Raw genomic sequence first — 21,084 nt, forward strand, 5'->3', positions numbered from 1 at the left:
ACTCTTTCAGCACAGATATTCTTAGTTAGAATTCTAAGTTATTCCTTTGAATCAGAAATAGAAATCCCCATCTCAGCGAGCAGTTTCTTCGGCTATGGGACTGTCATCCGTGCATACACATACACACAAGTATGCCATATAAATTCATATGCAATCTCTACCCTGCCACACATTTTACATATTTGTATTTTTGTTCCATTTGGGATATTCTGTGTGCCTGTGGTTTTTTTCCCATTTGTTTTCCTGTATGTAGATTAACAGTCATTTTACAAAATGCTTTCTTGTTCGAGCCATGCTATGGAATGGCTCTAAACTTCAGCATTCTTTGTAAAAAAGATACAGATCTCTCTTATTTCATTTACTTATACAACCGAAATAAAGACTTTAACATTTTGATCCATAAAAGGCAAGCAGCAATAACATTTTTGACCTATTATATACTATGAAGTCTTTATTTCTTATGTTTGAACCTTCTGTTTAGCGCAAGAATAATTTGCTCTGGGGGAGCGTTTAGGATGTGTATTTCTCACGGCAGCTCTTGTACCCAGGTTATTGTTTGGGCCATGCAAGCAATGTGATGGGCATGGTTCACACACATAGATTGGAGCAGCCAGGGAAAGAATTTAAGAAACAAACAGTGAGAAAGAGGATTCAGTTTTACAGAGAAGCCAAGCAAGCGCCGTGCCTTCAGATCTCAGGCGTGAGAAGTGAGAGTTTGTAATTGCAGCTTTTGTTTTTCCGCCGTTAGGAAAAGACTGTTGCTCTTAAGTTTTATGTTTCACGCATTTTTCACAACTTAAATTATGTCATCTTGGTTGGTTTTTTTTTCCTAGTGCCAATTTGCCTGCATTTAAGCCTTATAATAGTTTATTAAAGCTGGCATGTGGAATAGCAGAGTGGTCGTGATGGAAAGTTTGGGCTTGATTCCCGTCAGCACTTTGAAGACATCCGTGTCACACCAAGTTGTCTTATGCAGCGAGTTGGTCGGGTGTAAGCTGCTTCTGCCACTGACTTTGTTTATGGGAAAAAATAATCTGGCTGTGAGAACTAGACTTATTTTCAAGTAATTGACAAGAACTGTGTCCGTGATCCCCAATATAAGCTTTTTCCAGTCACTTTGGAGAGATTAGATGTCTCTTAACATCATCTTAGTAGCAGTGAAGTTGCTCCAGAAAGACTCCTTTAATCATATTAGTTTCGCTGCCATCACCCCGTCTTCAGATTCTTTCTTCTTCCCTAATAGACCCAAATCTGCTTTTGCCATCTATTAGGTCCAACATTAATGCTCCTTTGCATATTAATTACCGTTACTTTACCTATAACATTCAGCTCGCTGTCTTCTGGCTCCCCAGGTTTGAAGCTGCAGGCTTGGAGCTGTTACTTTTTCCACGTGGCAGTAGAAAATAGAACAAAGTAAAGCAGAAGGACCCAACAGTTGAGTCAGAAACGCTTCCAGTCTCTAATTTGGCTTGTAATATGATTTATGAATGAATTTTCCCGTATTTTAAGAAGTTAACCTTGGCTTCTTGTCATAAATATTTGATCAAACTTTTTAGGAAGCTTCTGAGCAATCTCAGTTTCACATGTATGTGGGGGAAAAAAGTTTATGGATGTTTTCCATTTTAAAAAAGAAAGAAGGAAAGAAAATAGAGAAAGTGGGAGTGGAGGGGGAATGAGCTCTCAAAAAGAGCTCTCACAGATTAAAAGATTTTCCAGGCAGGACTTGCATAGGAACAGGTATTAAAAAGCCCAAAACATAGCAAACTACGTATGTGACTTTAGAAATGAGTCTGTATCATCCTATAGAAATTGTAGCTCTGTAGCATTTATTTGGTTAAGTAAATCCACTTAGGCTAACACTTTGTTATGGTCTGGAGGTGCAGTTATTTTCCAGAAGAATTATAGAAGTATATTGAGGATGATAGTTATATACTGAAATGAACTTTACACTTTAGTCTGTGTAATTATATACCAAAATGTAATTTACGTTTTTAGTCTGTATACAGATTTAAAAAATTAAACATATGTAGAGGAAAAGATCGGGAAAGGAAGGAAAGGATCTAGTGCAGATTACAGTATACGAAACATATGTTTGAGATAACGCTGATAGAGCTGAAGTATGTGGCCTGTGTTATACTTCTGTATACAAATGATGTGCTCGTTCCATCTCCACGCATACACTCACAAAATTGTACCTCTGACATGGTAGGGAATAATGCCAACGAGTAATTAAGAAAGCCTGGAAGCAGAAATCAGCGCTGCGATAAGTTTCTGAGATGGTTAATATTAAATAAATGCTACAGCTGTGGTAGTCGAAGGACACAACTGCAGGTTTGGGGGGAGACGATGTCTTTTATTACACCCTGTAGTTCAAATAGTTTGAAAAAAATAGGCAAACTTTCAAGCCTCGATTTTTCTCCCTCACATCACGGTATTTAAAACAATCTGTCTTGGGATATTAATGTACAAGGCAGTCTATCTGACAGTCATTCATTTCCCGAATTTGGTCAGAAATGAATGGTTCTTTTTCAGAGATTTGCGTTGGTGTGGTTCTCAGAGTCTGCGAATAGATGGTTTAGCTGGATACAGACAGTACTTTAAAAACGTCTAAAGAAAAATAGTAGTTGGAGAGAGCGATCAGTTCAGAGCTCTAGAAGCAGGAACTGGCATCCCAGAGCAATGGGATCTTTAAATATGCAGTAATTTTTGTCAGATTTTCTCATGAAACCTTTAAGAAGTTTGAGCTGAGTCACCTGCATCTGTTTGGTGGAACATCAATTCTCATCTCAATATTGTCACATCCTCTGGGAAGGAGCTCCGGGGACTGCACAGTTACTTGTGAAGCAGGGAGGAAAAGGGGGAAATACCGTGGGAGGTAGATCACACACAGAATCACAGAATCGCTCGGTTGGAAAAGACCTCCGAGATCATCATGTCCAACCGTTCCTGTCTACCCCCTAAACCATATCCCTAAGTACCTCATCTACCCGCTTTTTAAACACATCCAGGGATGGTGACTCCACCACCTCCCTGGGCAGCCTGTTCCAGCTTCTGACGACCCTCTCAGTAAAGAACTTCCTCCTTATCTCTGACCTGAACCTCCCTTGGCACAGCTTGGTGCCGTTTCCCCTTGTTCTATCCCCCATCACCTGGGAGAAGAGACCAGCACCCACCTCTCCACAAGCTCCCTTGAGGCAGTTGTAGGTGGTGATGAGGTCTCCCCTCAGCCTTCTCTTCTCCAGGCTAAACAAGCCCAGTTCCCTCAGCCGCTCCTCATAAGGCTTGTTCTCCAGACCCCTCACCCCCTCATATATGTGTGTGTGTGTTTGTGTGTGTGTGTGTGTGTATATGTACCATGACAATGCTGATTTTTGGATAATTTGGGCTCACAGAGGAGTATTGATTGATGGTAAACTGATGTCTCAAAAAGAGAAGGCATGGATGTTATGCATAGTGGTCATAGGCCACAAAGTAAATTTCTTCACCTATGGGGACTCTTCCTCCAAAAAGATAAATTTTGCTCCATCCATGCTTTGGACAGGGGATGCTGTGTTCACCTGCACGTATGAAGAGAAGGAGAAGAGCAATAAGAGAGGCCAAGGAAAGGGATGGACAATCCTTTGAGTCTCCTTCCTACCCCAGCTAACAGCCTCTTGGAGAAAATGAAGTGGTTTTTGTTTTGTGTGGTTTTATTTTACATCGTTTGTTCTTTATTTCAGGTTATCTGTGAAATGGAGAGCCTGATCCGCAAGCTGAGGGAAGAGCTTATTCAGGTGAAGGCTCAGCACAAGCAGCAGTTGTGGGAGCTGAGCCACCAGTGGGAAGAGGAGAAGCAGAGGGCGACTCGGGACCGCGAGGCAGCGGTGAATAAACTGAAAGCGGAGGCAGAAAAGATGACGTTAGAGCTGAGAAAGATACACACAGCAGAAATGGAGGAGGCCTTGGACAAGGTGAGAGGTTTGCCTAGGGCTGCTTCTTGTGGCATGGCACACGGGGAGCATGGGACGGGGATGACCACGGGGTGCTCAGGACTTTAAAAATCCAGCTGATTTCAAAGGCAGAGGCAGCCAAGGGCTGGGGTGATCACTTTTCTTTTGCCGGGACTGATGGAGTGTAAAGGGCGGTTCTGTCTAACCAAGCTTTTTCTCTCTTAAAAAGAGGGAAAGCTCTTAAGGAGGAAAAAGTTCAGGCTAAAACTGCAAGGAAATGGGGTCTGGTTGCTAACAACGGCTCATCTACCTTTGCCTGCGTGAAAGGCTTGAAAACAGAAATTAATGTTTCAGGTACTTCAAGGCTTCGCTCCCCGTTCTGTTCAGTGGGGTCACTGACTGCGCATCGGTGCTCGCTGAGCCTTCCCTTCTACTGGCATCTTAAATTCGAGTATTTCACCACGTTGGGGATGATCTGAGCTAACACAAGTGGGGTTTATTTCAAAAGCTAAACTAAAAAAACCCCCAGCCCTACTTAATATTGATGGTAGCCGCTGTGTATGTGTAAGCAGTAGTTGTTGAAGTATCTTTTATACGTGTTAATGGAATAAATCGTCCGTTTTATTGCGAAGCGATGCGCGGTGGCACAAGTGAGCGATCTGCATATAGTGCTTGAGCAGCCTTTGTGAACAGTGACATTTCATTTACCTGCGTCAGGTTCTTGGTCTGTAATTTTGAACAGCGTTCGGAGGATTATGTTGGAAATCAGCCAGCCTGAAGCCATTAAAACGGCTGTGATCAACAATTCAGGATCTTTTCTGAATGTAAGGAAAGCTCCGCTTGGCATAATTATTTAAAGCCAAGGTCACAGAAAGTATTTAAACCTTTGAAATTCATCATTAAAGGATTAATTTTAACTCAGGAAGACATTGTCATTTTTGCTTAAAAATGGAATTTGAATCTCAATTCTTTTCTTTCTTTGATCTTTTTTTACATGTGTAGTATAGCAAAAGAAAAGTTAACTTCTTTACATCCTCAAATTAAAGTTGCAAATAATCCTTCATAGGGCAATATCTTTAATAGTCTTGAATTGTCATTTCTGTCAGAAAGACTGTGGGATTTTCATTTGTTGGATTTTTTTTCCGATTTTTCAAAAAAATTGCTAATTTTAAGCTTTATTAACCCCTATTGAAATTTTTTTATTTCTTTAACCTATTTCCCTATTTTTACCTCTAATCAGAAGAGCACATGTTGAGTATAGGATAGGAGAGGAAAAAAACGTACCTCTGTTGGAAAGTCTTTCATGGAGAAGTGAAGATACCTTGTGTTACCTTCATATCTCCACTTACTGCCTCGCTTCTGTCTTCCCAATGCAGAGCGGTGGAAATTTGACACAAAGTCCAAAAGGCAAAGTAGCTTAGAGGGCAAACTCCATTTACAGCTCAGAAGTTACAGTTTCAGCTAACTTAGTTCAAATCTTAATCCTCTTAAAGTCCATAGAACTTTCATGAAGGAGATTTTATCCAAGGGGGGGGGATAAAAGAGCATCTTAACTGCAGAATAAATCTTGAAACTTGTTTTTAAGAGTCTTTATTTTTCTAGCAAAACTTGTTAGCTTGAGATTTAGGATAATACGGGAGAAAAATTGTTTTTTCTCAAAATTTACTTTTTTTCTCTGCCAATTCTGTAAAGATTGCTTAAAAATCCAAGAGGAAGCAGCATTTCACTGTTGAGGCGTGGAACATTTGACTGCCCAGATTTTCGGAAGGTCAGTGCGTTCCCAAGTGAAGGCTCTTGTTCCTCTGGGGGCTGTTTTGTGAGTAATACCCGATGGCTTTGGGTCATTGAGGACTTCTGTTCACATGAGCATGATGAAATAGAAAAGAAATATTGAAGTAAAAATGGGTAGAAGGAGATACAGGATTCGTAAGGCATTGCCCTGCTTCAGTGGGGATGGGGTAGAGAAGAATAGAAATAAAGGAGCAGTTTTCATTGCAAGAGCACTGGACATTAAAAGATTTGTTAAAATAGTTGTAGACAGCTTTTCAATATTTAGGGACACATAATTTAATTTACTGAGGTCATCAATCCTCTGTCGCTTCAAAGTCTCAACTTTGAAGATAGCAAATTGTTTACTGCAATATTTTAGTCGATTCCTTTTGTTACTGATTACGGCACACGGTGCCAGAAAGTTGCTCAACAACCATAGCACGGTAATGGTTTTGAACCTCTGGTTCTAAAAGCAAATATCTTTTGACAGTTATTGCATCTCCCAGTCACTGGGGAACGATAAGTGGGGAAAATATTTAACACGTTGCCAAATGGCACTGTGGAACCCGCACTGCAGGAAAAATAAACATGGCATCTGCTGGTGTGGAAATTAATAATAAAGGGAAAAGTCCATAATTTTCCAGTGACCTTCCCTGTCACAGGTATTATTGTCAATTCAACACCACTTTGTTATGAAGTGAGCTATAGCTGACCGAAACGTGTGTTATGAGCAGGGTTCACAGAATCACAGGAGTTGGAAAGGACCTGGAAAGCTCCCCCAGTGCAACCCCTGCCAGAGCAGGATCACCAGAGCAGTCACACAGGAACACGGCCAGGGCTTTGGGTGTCTCCAGACAAGGAGACTCCACAACCTCTCTGGGCAGCCTGGGCCATGCTCTGCCACCCTCACACTCACAAACTTTGTCCTCATCTTCAGCTTGAACCTCCTGTGCTCCAGCTTGGGACCATTGCCCCTTGTCCTGGCATTGGCCATCCCAGAGCAGAGCCTGGCTCCTTCCTCCTGACACTGCCCTTTCCCAATGGATCCCCAGGAATGAGGGCCCCCCTCAGTCTCCTCTGCTCCAAGCTCCAGAGCCCCAGCTCCCTCAGCCGCTCCTCAGCAGGAGATGCTCCACTCCCTCCAGCATCTTTGTGGCCCTGCTGGACTCTTTCAAGCAGTTCCTGTCCTTCTTGAACTGAGGGCCCAGAACTGGACACAATATTCCAGATGTGGTGGGAGTAGGGCAGAGTAGAGGGGCAGGAGAACCTCTCTGCCCTACAACCACCCCTTCTCATCCACCCCAGGATGGCGTTGGCCTTCTTGGCTCAAGGGCACATTGCTGGCTCATGGTCATCCTGCTGGCCACCAACACCCCCAGGTCCTTTCCAGCCACTCAGCCCCAAGCCTGTTGAACCTGGGTGGAGAAATTGGGCACCATTGAGCTGCAGAGACCCCAGAGGAGGTGACCGGGAGTCAGGAGACTTCTGTGAGCAGGGTCCCTGTCACCAGCCTGGCACAAAGAAGCAGAGCTGGGGTGTTACGGGAGCAGATGTGATGTGGAGGTGCCTGTTCTTCTTCAGCCTTGCTTCTTGATCAGGTGTCCCAGCCCCATCACACGTAACCACCTCATTGCTCATCTTTGAAGACACAATGTTGTAGTTATATTGGAATGCAAAGCCTTATCAGATACAGATAACAAATTGTCATGTCCTTAAGGTCAGATAAGCCATGCTGGACATAAATCAGACAAAAATTCAAGATGATAGCATGGAGAATTTGAAACAGTACTTACCATGCTCTTATGACCGCAGTACCTTCGTAATATCTGTTATCTGTCTCTAATATATAGAAATTACTTCAGAATATCTCCAAATCTTTACTGGCACTTACCATGCTCTTATGACTACAGTACCTTCATAATATCTGTTATCTGTCTCTAATATAAAAATTACTTCAGAATATCTCCAAATCTTTACTTGTCTGTTAGTTAAGGAATCTTAAATGTGGTATCAGAAGAACACTTGTATTCAGTCATAGTGATTTTGATTTAAAGTATAGATGTAATTTGCTTTCATTTCATCATATCGAGTGATTATAGAATGTTATTTTGTTATTATTATTATTTGAAGTCATACCTCATTATGATGAAATGTAAACTTTTAAAGAAATGAACGTATTAGGGAACACGTAATACTGTGGTTAGGTCATTTTCAGCAGGGGACAGGTGTGTTAGGGGTGCATCAGCAGCACCAACAGCACCAGCACTGAGCAGCCAGGTGTAATGGGCTGCACAAAGCTTAGCAGCATTTTGGGGTTTGCCAGAAATTACTGACAGCAAGAGACAAACTGCATTTCTGAGTGCGTGCAGATGTGAAGCTTGGCGGACACGACTGTTTGTAACATTCATCTGTGGTGTTTTCTTGGCAAAGAAAATGAGCGTTGGGAAAGCATGACCCGAGCAGATCCGTAGGCATGCTCACAGCGCTCAAAGGAAGCAACCTTGGAGCTGAAAATCTCATAAAAAAAGATCGCTTTGAGCAGCACACATGAGTACGTTGGAGCGGGAGGAGAAGGGTTTGTTGGGTTTTTTCCCCTCTTTAAATAATTTTCAACATTTAGCTTTTTATTGACTTCTTTCTAGATTTAAATAGATATTTTGACTCATCCTGTTAAATCTTTATGCAGGTTCCAGGAACATGTAATTCTTTTTCAGTGCTGCTTTTCTTGTGGAGAAGTAATTTACATTTTTGTGTATTGACTCTACTGAGCGCACATGATATTTGATTACAGGATGAGGCTGTAGTCAAAAAAAAAAGAGAAAAAGAGTGTTTCAAACGCTTCAGTCTCTGGACTGCAATTCCTATTTCAGTACAGTGGTGAAATGGTTCACTCTGGAGAGATGGGACTCCAAGGTGGCAGAGCTGTGCAAATAGTGCTTGGAGACTTGAGTGATGGAGCAGTTAGTTGTGCTCTGAATTTTCTGTTATTTTAAACACAGTTAGACATTTGCAATGATTTCTAGTCTATACCTGTTAGTCACTCCACCTGTGTCTGGTGGGAAGTTCACATAAATCTGAAAAGCCAGGGGAGTTAAAAGTTAAGGTCACTGTGCAAGTGGCTGCCTCCCTAATCAAGAGTAACGACTCTGTGTAATAGTTATGTTGTAATGCAATGTTTTTGTAAATAACATAGTGATAACATGCCCTATGGAGCATTTCATTGCTCCTTTTGGCATCAAGCTTTGTGATACTGGATTAATTAACTAGCAAGTACAGCCCTAGGACGCAGTCCAGTTGGATGTACTTTCATCCTCGGATGTAGGAATATCTTTAATTCACAATATCTCTTCTGGCACCGTTGCCCGTACTTGCACAGATGATGTCATGCTGTTGAGCACTGGCGAAGAAATAGAGGATGAAGAGATGAATACAACATCTTCAGAGACTAGAGACACTCCAAGAGATGCTCTATGAAAAGTATTGAGTTTCCCCTAAGCTGTTAAGTGACTTCTGCTCATAAATAAGCATTGACTGCTTTCCATTAGCTGACGTCGTTGAGTGCTGTCTCTCCAGTTCTTTCTCCTCTGCCAACTCTACATTTCATGAACCACCAAAAACGGTCCCATCTTTGTATCTAAGACCTTCTGAGAACTGGACCATCTCGGGAGCAATTCTGGAGATTCCTGCTTAGACTTCTTCCCATAACAGAGTCTTTGATCTGAGCGGCACCTCTCACTTCATTACCTCCAACGCTAATAGCCACAGTGGAGGTAGGTTCAGTAATGGGAGATGAACCGTTTGCACCCTCCTTGCAGTGAACCCCTGGTTATTTGCATGGGTGCAAATAGGTCAACCCTAAAATGTGGACATATGTTCTTCCCCAGTAGAATGATCCCAGTATATCCCGGTATAATGATCATTAAATTGGGATCTAATTATAATGTAGACGTATGTTTTTCTCCTTGCTGAATGCATTCGGGATCTCCACCAGTTGCTGTATATGCACCATGTTTTTAGACTAAAATTTTTCAATATTAGTTTTAATCTGCTACATAGATTCTATTGCTTTGGGCTTAGCTATGAATAATCTGAAGAGCTGCTAATTCTTACCAAGAGGAGTTGGATATTCCCCAAATATCTTAATTTTTTTCGTTACAGTCCAAGAACTATTGTCCATGATATTATCTCTCCATTCCAAAGTAGCAATATTTTGTTACAAGTCTGTGTACATTGACTTACACTTGGTTCTTGAACATTTCTGACACGCTGTTAGTGATTCACCAACTAACATTCTTCAGACTGAGCACGGTACTTTGGCTTTGTTGGAGAAATTCTGCCAAAAGCCCAGAAGATCAAGAAAAAAGAAATGTATTTCAAAAAGAGAAAAGATTTGTGTAGCAAAGTTAGTGTATGTTAGCACAAGGAGAGCAGATTAGTTAATCTGTCTTTATAGTACATTTACAACCAGTCTTGCAATAGAATTTTGCTCGCAAATGAGGAGAAGAAGCCAATTTCCTCTCTAATGTGTCCCTTTTTGCACTGCTCCTTCCTATTCCTCCAAAGAAAAAGCAAGATGATAGTGGCCCAGGAACACGGTCACAGGAATTGCATCATCCCTTAGGGGAGCCATTTGGAAGAGTCTTCAATCAACAGAGCCAAACGTGAAGAGAAATATGGTAGAATAATCTCAGGGATATTTCACTCAAATGAGACTAAACAGAATTTATGGCTCTGTCCCTACAGGAGATATTTCAAAGCAATAGTCTCAGTCACAGGGAGTTACTCTGCTTCTGCCTCCTTAAAAAAAAATAGCAAAAAAAAAAAAGCACAAACACGCGAATAACTCAGAAAACGGGAATTATTTCTGCCCATCAATTGTATCTCTAAACCTGGAAAAAAGCGTAGTTGTTATAACTCTCACTGCGGGAAAAAATATGCACCCTTGATCGTTTGGCTTACTTTTTAACATCTTCATTAATGTTTGGAGAGGAAATCAAGCACCACGCTGTTTGCATTCACAAATAACAGCATAGGGTTAAAAATTAAAATGCCTGATGCAATACTGTTCAGAAATGAGAACCAGACAAGAAGCAGCATAATTGAGCTCAGTGATAAATTATGACAAAATACGGAATTAAAAAGATAGCTTTCAGCAGGGCAAGGGCTGATAGAATCAGAATGAGAGCTCTGTCATGTGGCCTGTCTTTCAGCACACTTTATTCACTCCCTGTATCAATTATAGTTGGTTAGTTCTTTGAGAAGTTGGGTTGATTTTTCTGTAACCAACTGGTATTAATCTAAAGTATCCATGTAAGAAGTATTCCCAGGTGTGTGGGGGTTTTTTTTTTGCCTTCTGTCTCCTATTTCTTTTCAAGTCAGTGTCCGAACACCACCTCCAGTTCTGCCTCACCAGAGCACTCTCTGCTTTTCCTCAGTTCTCTAACATCCACGTTGTCGCCTTTGTTTTGTACTCCTAAAATCAAGACTCCCAAAATCATGAAGATGGTGGATAAGCTGAATGCTGAACTGGTATTTACCACCCAAGAACTTGGGCGTAGCTGCTGGAAACTAATGAGAGATTGATTTAGGAGTGGTGAAAGAAGGTGCTCCTCTGAACAGCCGATAGCGAGCTGCTTGCATTGGTTTCCGTGGAGGTTCTGGAGGCAGATACTATCAACAGGCTCGAAGAAGGATTAACCAGTTTTAGGAGCCGCACGTTCCTAACCAGTCGCTAATGGGAATAAGCAGGGATTTAATTTCTGACTTCCCTGCCCTGAGTACAGTGGCCATACCCCCATGGTTTTGGTACAACTGATGCTTCTATCTTAACTTTCCTGGTTACAAAGGGCAGGAGGCTTTTCCAGTGGCAGAATGACATCCTCGTTATTTTTTCAGTAGTTTTCTGAGCCTTTCTTCACAGTCCAAACAAACTGTAACACACAACTTTATCTTGTAGTACACTATTATTATTTTAACTTTATTATATATATTTTTTTAAAGCCCAAGTAATTTGTTACCTCATTCTCTCCTTTCTTTTTTCCACAATACTGTGTGTCTCGGAGAAGACAATTTTCTCCAATTTACCAGTTTTACTTATCTTTACATCCCAGGGTACATTATCACATTAGGGAAAACATTGGCTGTTCTCCAGTACGGCAGCTGATTGTAATGTGAGATTACTTTTTTTTTTTAACAACTTGGCCAATTTATTCCTAAATTCATTCAGAATTATTGAAGGAATATCATCTGGTCTGGGTGCCAGGCTGGGGTGAGAGGACAGACCCTACTTCCCCATGGGATGTGTCCATCCCTGCCTAGGTCAGTATTCAAGTGGCTGATTTTTTTCTACCATACCTTTATTTAGCAAAAGTGCTGACTTATCTAAACCAAACTAATCTGAAACATCTTCAGTGCGTAGTTAAACTCTGGCACGATTTGAAGACGTTTACACTTATTTGCTCTTTCTTCATACCTTTGTAATAGAGAAAAGCTGCAGGTGGCTTTTTTTTTCCTTCTTTTTTTAAGGGGAAGGAGTGTTTGGGAAATAGGGAAGGGGTAAAACAACGTTATTAGTCCTTCAGAGGCTTTAATGTGAAGACAAAACGACTCGCTTACAGCTGCAGAACGTGTCGCGGAGTAAAGCCCACCTTCATTAAATGGGTGAGAAAGAATTCTAATTGTTTTGAAGTTCTTATGATCAGTCTGCATATGTCTCATTGTAATGTGATCCTAAAGTGCCTCAATTATGATTTGTATATTTTGGTGCCAGGAGGTTTTTTTTCTTATGCTAAATTATTAAGTTCTGTCAGCTGCTGGGCTGTCCTATAGAGATACAGTAAATCACATTATATTTTGTCATGGATTACACAGAGCAATAAATTTGGGAACAGAGATCAAAGTAGTTTCACAATCACATCTGAGTGTAGGAGGGGTGTTTAACTTGTAGAAAATCTGATTTAGGTGAAACTGTTGCAGTTCTTGTGTGAATTTGAAATGAATTTGGGTGTTTGCTTGAAAATGAATAAGGTACAAATCCCCAAAAGAGTTCTCCTGTATTTAGCTCAGAGGAGTTAATTCTGACCTACAGCTGCAGGACGCAGAACGGATAAATAATTAAACATTGGGAATGCTCAGAGTCTCGCAATGTCTTATTGATGTTTTTAATTGCTTTCATGATTGAGCAATATCTTCCATTCTCTTCTTAATTGGGACTTTGCTGGACTTGTGCGCTGTTAGTCATCGCTGCAGTAATGCGGCCTGGCTCCGCGGAGCTGTCACTCGTTTCGGGAAGCTTTGTTGTATTTAAAACTACATAAAATAAGCCAGCATAATCTTGCTAAGGAACACTGATTGCTTCAGATCATAGATTTGTTAGGGGATTTTGTTGTATTTTGAATGTTTTTCTTTCCAGCTGTAGAAGCTTAACTTTTGTTGGGCTCTCATCTACTGATGTAACTTAGTAATAGCGAGTTAACTTGGTAATACCCAGTCTGTCCTTTTGTTTCCTGTTTTCCTTCTATTTCATACAAAAGGTCTGCTCTCAAAATGACGCATACGTAGGATTTTTTTCTAGTCATTATCTTCTTAACACTTGCTTGTTATTGCCACAAAATTCAACTTGAAACAGCTGTGGAGAATCTGAAAAGTAAAGATGGCATTGTGATGCCTTTGCTGCCTTCCTGGCAGAAATCAAGGTGTGTAAACTCAACTGATATTTAATGATAAAGTGCACGGGTCTCAGAAATCTCTGATTTCTGAAAGAATCGTGTCTTGTAAAGCTCATGTTACGTAGCCTTTAACTGAGTCAAATAATGGATCAGTGGCACCTCCTGGTACCATTGCCATTTATCTGGGGAGGAAATGTGAGGCTGACTTGCGTTTTCAAAGCCATGCAGCAGCAACATCCCTTTGGGGTTTTACTGCTTGGGTACCAAAACCATCCGGGGCTGAGTGATCCCAGCTCTTCTGTGAACTCCGCTGTGCTGCAGTTGGAGCGGGACAGAGCGCACGCAAGCAGGCAGAAAGCTCAAATAATTCCTGTTGGGTCCATGTTTTATTTGTTAGGGCTCTGAAAAAGAAAATGCCACCGCTTTTGGTGTAATGTCTTAAAGTCGCTTTAAATAACCGTCTTGATTTAGTTGGACAGAACAGAAGAAAAGCAGGAAATATTAAAAATAATAATCCAGGAATGTATTTGTGCTGCACCAGATTTAGATGTGTAGCTGTGGGAAAACTGGGCTTCGGTACCCAATGTGGAGAGGGCTGGATTCTCAGCATCCTCACTGCTTTACTTGGTTCATCTTACCTGAACATTGAGCACAAGAAGAAATCATGCCAAAATGTAAAAGCCACCTCCTTCCCGCCTCTTCTGGCAAATGTCACACTGCGTCTTCAGATTAAACTACAATTTGCTGTCTGTCCTTTCGATACCTGATGCATGCATCAGTGCTGTCTTGTATAAAGTGTATTCAAGGTATTGAACGATTTCAAACCAAGCCTAATCATCTGGTTATAAAAGCTTGTGTTGTATGCAAGGCTTATATCTTAGGTCAAATCATGCTGTTTGTTTTAAATAAGGTGCCTGGCGCACTGCAACATTGCGTAGAAATCAGTGTTAGCGAAGCTGGGAAATCTTTGGGTGCTCAGTAAATCCATTCAGATGGAGCTGTCATTGTGCACTGTGTAAGGAAGGAGTAACCAGCAGCAGACACCGTGCAGTTGGAGTCTCACAGAAGAATTTTTTGGAAGAGTTAAATGTTGGTATTTAATTTCTCTACATAATTTCAAGACGATTAGAAATACACTGTTGGTTTAAACAAAAGGAATGGAAATCAGAGTAATTCCTAAGGCACAAATTGCATGACCGATTTTTTAGCAGGCCCCTATGAAGCACAGAATTGCAATGCGCCGCAGAAAGGCAATTCTCCGTACAGGTAGAGCGTCCAATTCATTTCTATTCCTTCTTGGTTTTTTCCCATTGAAAAGTACTTAGCACATGAATGAGAGGTTTTTTTTTTTCCTAAAGATGTATGTTTAAGGAAAAAAGGAAAAGATTTATAGACCTACAAAAGTGGAATGTAAAATAGAATATTAATAGGATTTGTGGGTATGACAGATTGGGATTTCTATCATTCTTTTTCAAAACCCTTGAGGTCATTTGGCATTTGACTAATTATTCTTTTAACATCATTTTGGGTATTGAACTATTTTTAATGGTCTTTTGGGTGGCTCAAATTACATATTTGAACTGGTGTATGCTCTTTTCACTGTTAGAGATTTGTGCTCCATTTGTTAACTGATTGGCGGGGAGAGCAGCAATAGGAGAGCAGAAGAGGATTGCTGTGGGAAGTTACCCACTGTCGGCATTAGAGACACATAAGGAAAATATATGTTTCAGGCTTTGAGGTCGAAGTGAAATTTTTACGTACAATCCGATGAACTTTAAAGGTGATCTGCTGATCTCTGAAGTTTAAGCAGATACTGTACAGAGCGTTTTCACGTACTTAATGACAAAAATCGCTACAGTTAGCCACTCTGAAGGTCATTTGCTTTTGACATCTGTCAAATTACACAATCTTGAATTTTGGTACAAAGCATAATGCTGTCAAGCTGAAATAGAAATATTCCAGAATGTGGAGTGGTGTGTTGTTTTTTAAGGTAAATGGGCCCCATTTACATTAGTTCTTTGATGTTAAATTCTTTGCTGCACATCAGAGAACAGTTGCTTCTTCCCTGGAGCAAGTTTTCTTTCTTCTCCTTCCCCCACCCTTTGATTTTTTTCCTTTCTTTTTTTTTTTCTTTTTAGTTTACTTACACTTTTATCTAACTAATTATGGAGGATCAGCTTATGTATGGCTGTCATTTAGCAAGGCATTTTGAAAAATGGTTATTTTATAGTTATTACCCTAAACATTTCTTAAATCTACTTTTATATTCGTGAATATGGGTGTGCCTATGTAACCCTCTGGTTTATGAGAGTTCTATTTGTGGGGGTTTTGTCGTCTGTGTATGTTTTGGGGAGATTGAAATCAAATTGAAACACTACTGAATCAATCACAGAACTGTAATTTGATAGATGAAGAGGATTTCATTGTGCATCCTTAATTCTTACAGATTTACCCATGTTTGGATTGCAGGAATTAGTTTTCATGTTAATTTTGTAGCATAACTGAAATCTAACTTTCCTCCCAAAAATCACCATTCTAAAGCTGGAAGATAGAGAATCACAGAACCATTTGGGTTGGAAAAGACCTTTAAGATCATCGAGTCCAACCCTAAATCTAACACTGCCAAGTCCCACTAAACTATGTCCCTACGCACAGATTTGTACTGTTCCAAAAAATCCTTCACAGCTGCATTTTCAATAAACATTCAAGATGTCCTAAACACCTTCATGGGTGTTGGTGGAGGATGAAGTTGTCCATGCATCTCCAACCCCTCAGTGCAGGTAGAGCTGCTGTCCATGCCAGAGGTGGCTGTACCAAGGAGCAGCCTCCGGGGCTGTTTTGGGACATAGATGTCATTGAGGGGAACTAGAGCTAAAAGTCACCTCTAATACATCTTATACCTTAAAAATAATGTGGAAACCTTGATAATTAGGGCAGGGCATAGTATGCTTTTGCAGTGTGCTCCTATCGTAGATCCTTTGGTCTTTTATTCTTAGTAAAGCTCTTGTGTTTGCTGAAAGGAAAGAAATGAGAACCTGTGTTAGACTAGCCTCTGTTAATTCAGATACCACGTCTGTAGTGCTAATACCGGTTTTAATTTTTCTGTCAAATGTTTTGCTGAAGTCGGTGCAGTTTTACTCAGCAACCACAATATGATGCTTTAAGGCTTGTTATAGAATTATTGTTGGGTTTTAAACCAATTAACTGTAACAAGGACATAAGCTTTTTAATACAAAAGTCCTCACTCTGTAGTATAAAATAACTGTATGTAAAATTGTCGTAATCAGATAATTTTAGCTAAAGTATGTATTAACTGTGTGAAACTAAACAGAAGTTAATTTTTGAATCAGTGGGATTCCTCTATGGCTTATCCGATTTAAACCTTTTCATTACAAAAATGGATATTACAATTGATATTTCTGACAAGTTTTTTGCCAAGTGTGAGTTTCAACAGCTACCTCTCACACACAGAGTTTAAGACCATTAACTATATTTGCAGTGCTGCCCATTGCTATAAAAGAATAAAAGTTAGGCTTTAATGAATACTGGCTGACCCTCCAAATGTTCACCTTCCAGTTGGATTCTTATTCATTATGTTTCTGAAATAGTTTGTAACCTGAAAACCAGGGAATGACCTTAAAATAATACAGAAGCAGCTTCTGCTTTGTGAAATGCATGATCCCAGCAGCTGGTTATAAAAAAAGGAAGCCCAGTAAAGGTTTAAACCTTCTCGTTTGTCAAGATAAATGTAATATAAATGCTCCACGATGTTTGCTGTACTCAGCTATGTGTATTTACTTTGCAGTAAGCCATTTCTTACAAAAAAAATAAGTAAAAAGGCACTTTTTGGTGTGTAGTAGTGCCCCAGTGGAGGAAGAGGTTTAGGCCTCCTTAGGCCGCAAAGCAACAGCCTGTAGTCAAGAGGTATTAAATTAGTTTAGTCACAGGTTTTAAAAAGGGAAAAGTTTTCTATTTCTGCAGTAAAAGAAGATAAGGGAAAAGAGTGTTCCTGTGCATCACCATGAATTAGATCTTTTAAGCTGACCGATGTGCTGTAACCTGTAGAAACAGCCTTCTGCAGAGCTTCACCAGCCTGTGTGGTCTGTGGGGATGCAGGCCTGTCCAGTGGTACAGATCTGGAGAGAAAAGCCAAAGTCAGCACATGTCTGTAGTTTTTAGTGCCCCAGGGTCTAGGTAGCCGGTTTTAGAGCAGACCTCAACGCGTTTGTCTTCTCTCCAGTGGAAGTTTTGGTAACCCAGAACATCTGAAAATCAGACCCCTCATATAAGGAAGTTTGGGACTGCAAGTAAGTGCAAGGATCTGTGGTTTGCTGATGACTAGGAGAAAACTTATAAATATTTTGCTAATTGGAATTTGTTAAAGCCATTATGAAATAGATTGTTGTAATTGCCTTTAAGTAAACTGGTTGGATAGACTTTCTTTGCCTTCAGTTAGGAATAAAACACTGACATTCAGCATATCTTTCATTTGGATCGCCTCTGTCATGTCCATCAGAGGTCATCCTGATTCTACTCAGCGTGAGCAAACAAATTCTAATTTGTTTATGAAAGTTAGGGGTGGTTTTTATTATTTATTGTGATTTCTTCTATGGGTTCAGGAGGTTATAAAGCTGCTTCTATGAAAGATGAAGACTTTTACCCCAGGCAAGTTGAGCGAGAGCAGCTGCAATGTCATCTTTGCAGTGCCTTGCTGTATGGTATCTCCCTTTCTGGGAATAGCACTGATTTATACTATTACTGTAATTTGCTTTTTTAAACTTTTCTCCCTAAACTTACAATTTCAGTCGCTTTATGATATGCAGTGGTGGTAAAACGTAATCTGAAACTAGATAACAATGCAGTGGAAAGAAAATGGGTGAGCTTGGGTACAAAGAGAAATACAGCATACACAGAACTGTCTGACATATCTGCTGCTGTGTTACTGCTCCCTCTTTATTTATGAATCCCCACAATATTCCTGTATGGTGTTTGTGGCACACTCTAAGTGATAAATGTAGAAGAAGTGGAATTTAATTTGCCTGGTGCTCCAGAATTCTTGTATGTGCTGTTTTAAATCAATATATAGTGCCATTATCTCTATTTATAACAAAAAACAACCAAAATGTGTTCTCAAAAGTTATGCTCATATTTGATAATGGTTTGTAGGTCTCGATAATGGGCTTTGTAGGTCTTGATAATTGGTTTTGATTAACTTTTTTTAGTAGATTTCTTAGTACCAGCAAACAGATGAAATACAGAGACCTCCATATGTTTCATAATTTTGAAATTTGAAGGGATTCAAGGTCTTAAATTGCAGTATCATGTAAACTTTAAGATTATTTTTAGCTGGCTGTAATATACTTACATTAAGCTGTGCCCGGATTGTACAAGATGATTCGAGCCCTATCGTGCTCGGTGGTGATTTGCAAACACCGTCTGCCACTTTAAGCTCCTAAATTTATAGTCCAGTAAAATCAGTAAGGCTGTTTGCCTGACAGAAATCTGGTGTTTGCAGAAGTGGAGTTTCAGTCTTGCAACTGGATCCAAGGTGGGTCCAGAGCCTCTGGGGCAGGGGGCCCTGCGGCATCTGTGGTTCCCCCAAAACTTCTGTGGTCCCCCAAAACAGGCGCTGGTGCGGGGGCAGCTGAAGGAGCCTGTGTTTGCGTGTGGGATGCTGGGCCGTAAAACTAAGGCCGACAGATCAAAGATTTGAACACGAGGTCAGATAGATTTTGGAAAACTTAATCAGCTTAAATTCGCTTCAGAACTCGACTTGGTAATGTTCTGTCCCCCTAAGAAAATATTTTTCTTAGACACCTGTCCTTGTATTTTGGAGCCAAGAACACTGGAGTGCTTAGCAGTTCATCTGAGGACAGCGTTTTGTGGACGGTCTATCAGTATAATAACGGGATGCTTTGCAAGAAAAATACACATCAGAATTGTGTCTTGAAATGAAATTGAAATTATTTTTTAATTATTGGTACTCTTGAAGTTATTTCTGAAATTAAATTATTTGAGGGGAAAATCCCATTAAGAGCTACTTTCCCCCAGAATTATAGCAATATTTGCTTATTGGATTCCACTAGGACAAAGGAGCCTTGTTTGCTTTTCCCCCCCTTATCTTCAAATTGTGAAAAATACTGCAGAAGGGAAGAGCTGTATGTCCAAGGGTTGGTCACCCTGATAAACTCATGTGTGCGCTGCCTCCCTCCCCCTGCCAAACACACACTCGCTCTCTTTTTCTTTTTTTTCTGAAATCCGCAGAAGTCTTTATGTTTTTCTAATAATTGGCAGCAGAGGTACAATTTCTCCCCTCTTTTAAGTGATGAATAGTTGGCCCGAGATCAAAGGCGAGCCCTGGCGGTTTTTTTGGCTGCCACAAAAGGGCGTTGGAGTTGGCGCGGGTCCCGGCCGCTCAGCGATAGGCATGCGGATGAGGTGCCAAGCGGAGGGCTCGGTGGCAAAGTGTCTGTACACGTTCTTCATCGGGGCTGATCCGGTCGCCTTTTGTGTGTGTTTTTCAGGCAAACAGCCGGCTGAAGCAGACTGAAACGGAGTGTGGCCAGAAGCTGGCAAAATCCTCGCAGGTAGGTAGAGAGAAGGCAGGAGCCTCACGTGAATTCGTGCAGTTTGGAAGCTTGATGAAAAGTGTAATTACTTCTGCTCTTAAGTGTGGGTCTTGATGATTAAAAGAAGCCATAACCGTTGCCCAAATCAAACATTCGATGTCTGTCTTGCAGATTTTAACCTTTCAAAAAACACAGAGCGCTAAGCTGACTAGAAAAAATGAGTGAGGGTTTTTTTGAGTTCTAAATTACATCTTTTTCATCTATGTTTTCATCTCCTGAGGACCCAAGAGGGCCGAGTCCTCCTTCAGTCAGTGTGAAGGGAAGGCGAGGTGCCCCATCCACCAGCACATCTCCTAAAATCAGGATCAGTTGCACAACCGGGACTTGCATTTGGTGTCACAGGGTGGTGTTTGCCCATGCAAACATGGCAGGACGGCCGTCCCAACCGTGCTGTCTTAGTGTTCATCATTGCTCCTGGCCAGCTCAGCACTTCTGCCCAAAAACACTTTGAGGAATATCAGTGTCCTGAAAGCAAACTGGTTTTGATTTGAGTTTTTGCTCTTCAGAGCAGTTTTTTGAACACAGAAAATGAAAATGTGGGTTGAATTTACATATACGCTTCAAAAGGATAAGACAGTTTGAAAGCTTTCAGTTTAATTGACAGGCAGTAGTGAAGTGTGAAAAATGATGGAGATGCAACCAGAAGTTAAGCTTTTAATAATAAGAAAATTGCCACGAGGATTTACGTGGAGGTGTCATTCTTCTCATTCCTCCCAACCACAGCGTAATGCCTGCCCTGTACTTCCAAAGTCTGTTTTCAGCCATAGGAGTAGTAGTCTAATAATACTCTTTAAAAATCAATAAAAACACTACGAGGTATTGAATGGTTTAGAAGCCTCAAACTAGGCAGAGATGATCAGTGAGAGAATGACAAGAAACTGCAAGCCTCACTGTTTTACAGGCACTTTAAAATATTTTAAAAGCCCTGATTTCAGCTTTTCAGCTACTTTTGAGTCTCACTGTCTGGAAAGCTTGTGGCTCTACCTGTTTCAGTGGAATTTATTGGACTATCACATTTTTTCACACCACATTTTTTTGAGACAGCCTTTATCAGAATCATCGTTACATATATTTTTACATTATCTTTCT

The 21,084-nt window shown here is 40.6% G+C and overlaps 1 protein-coding gene across 1 annotated transcript in view; it reads left to right on the forward strand.

Moving 5' to 3' along the window:
• Positions 1–21,084, forward strand: part of CEP112 (centrosomal protein 112kDa) — a gene marked incomplete at its 5' end in the record, with an annotated part of 126,781 nt that overhangs the window by 63,734 nt on the left and 41,963 nt on the right. Inside the window, 2 exons of the mRNA XM_010179993.1 lie at positions 3,720–3,950; positions 19,891–19,953. Coding sequence (XP_010178295.1) covers positions 3,720–3,950; positions 19,891–19,953 — 294 coding nt within the window. The remainder of the gene's footprint in view (positions 1–3,719; positions 3,951–19,890; positions 19,954–21,084) is intronic.

The sequence above is a fragment of the Mesitornis unicolor genome, unplaced genomic scaffold (assembly GCF_000695765.1).
Source record: "Mesitornis unicolor isolate BGI_N332 unplaced genomic scaffold, ASM69576v1 scaffold9332, whole genome shotgun sequence".
NCBI lineage: Eukaryota > Metazoa > Chordata > Aves > Mesitornithiformes > Mesitornithidae > Mesitornis > Mesitornis unicolor.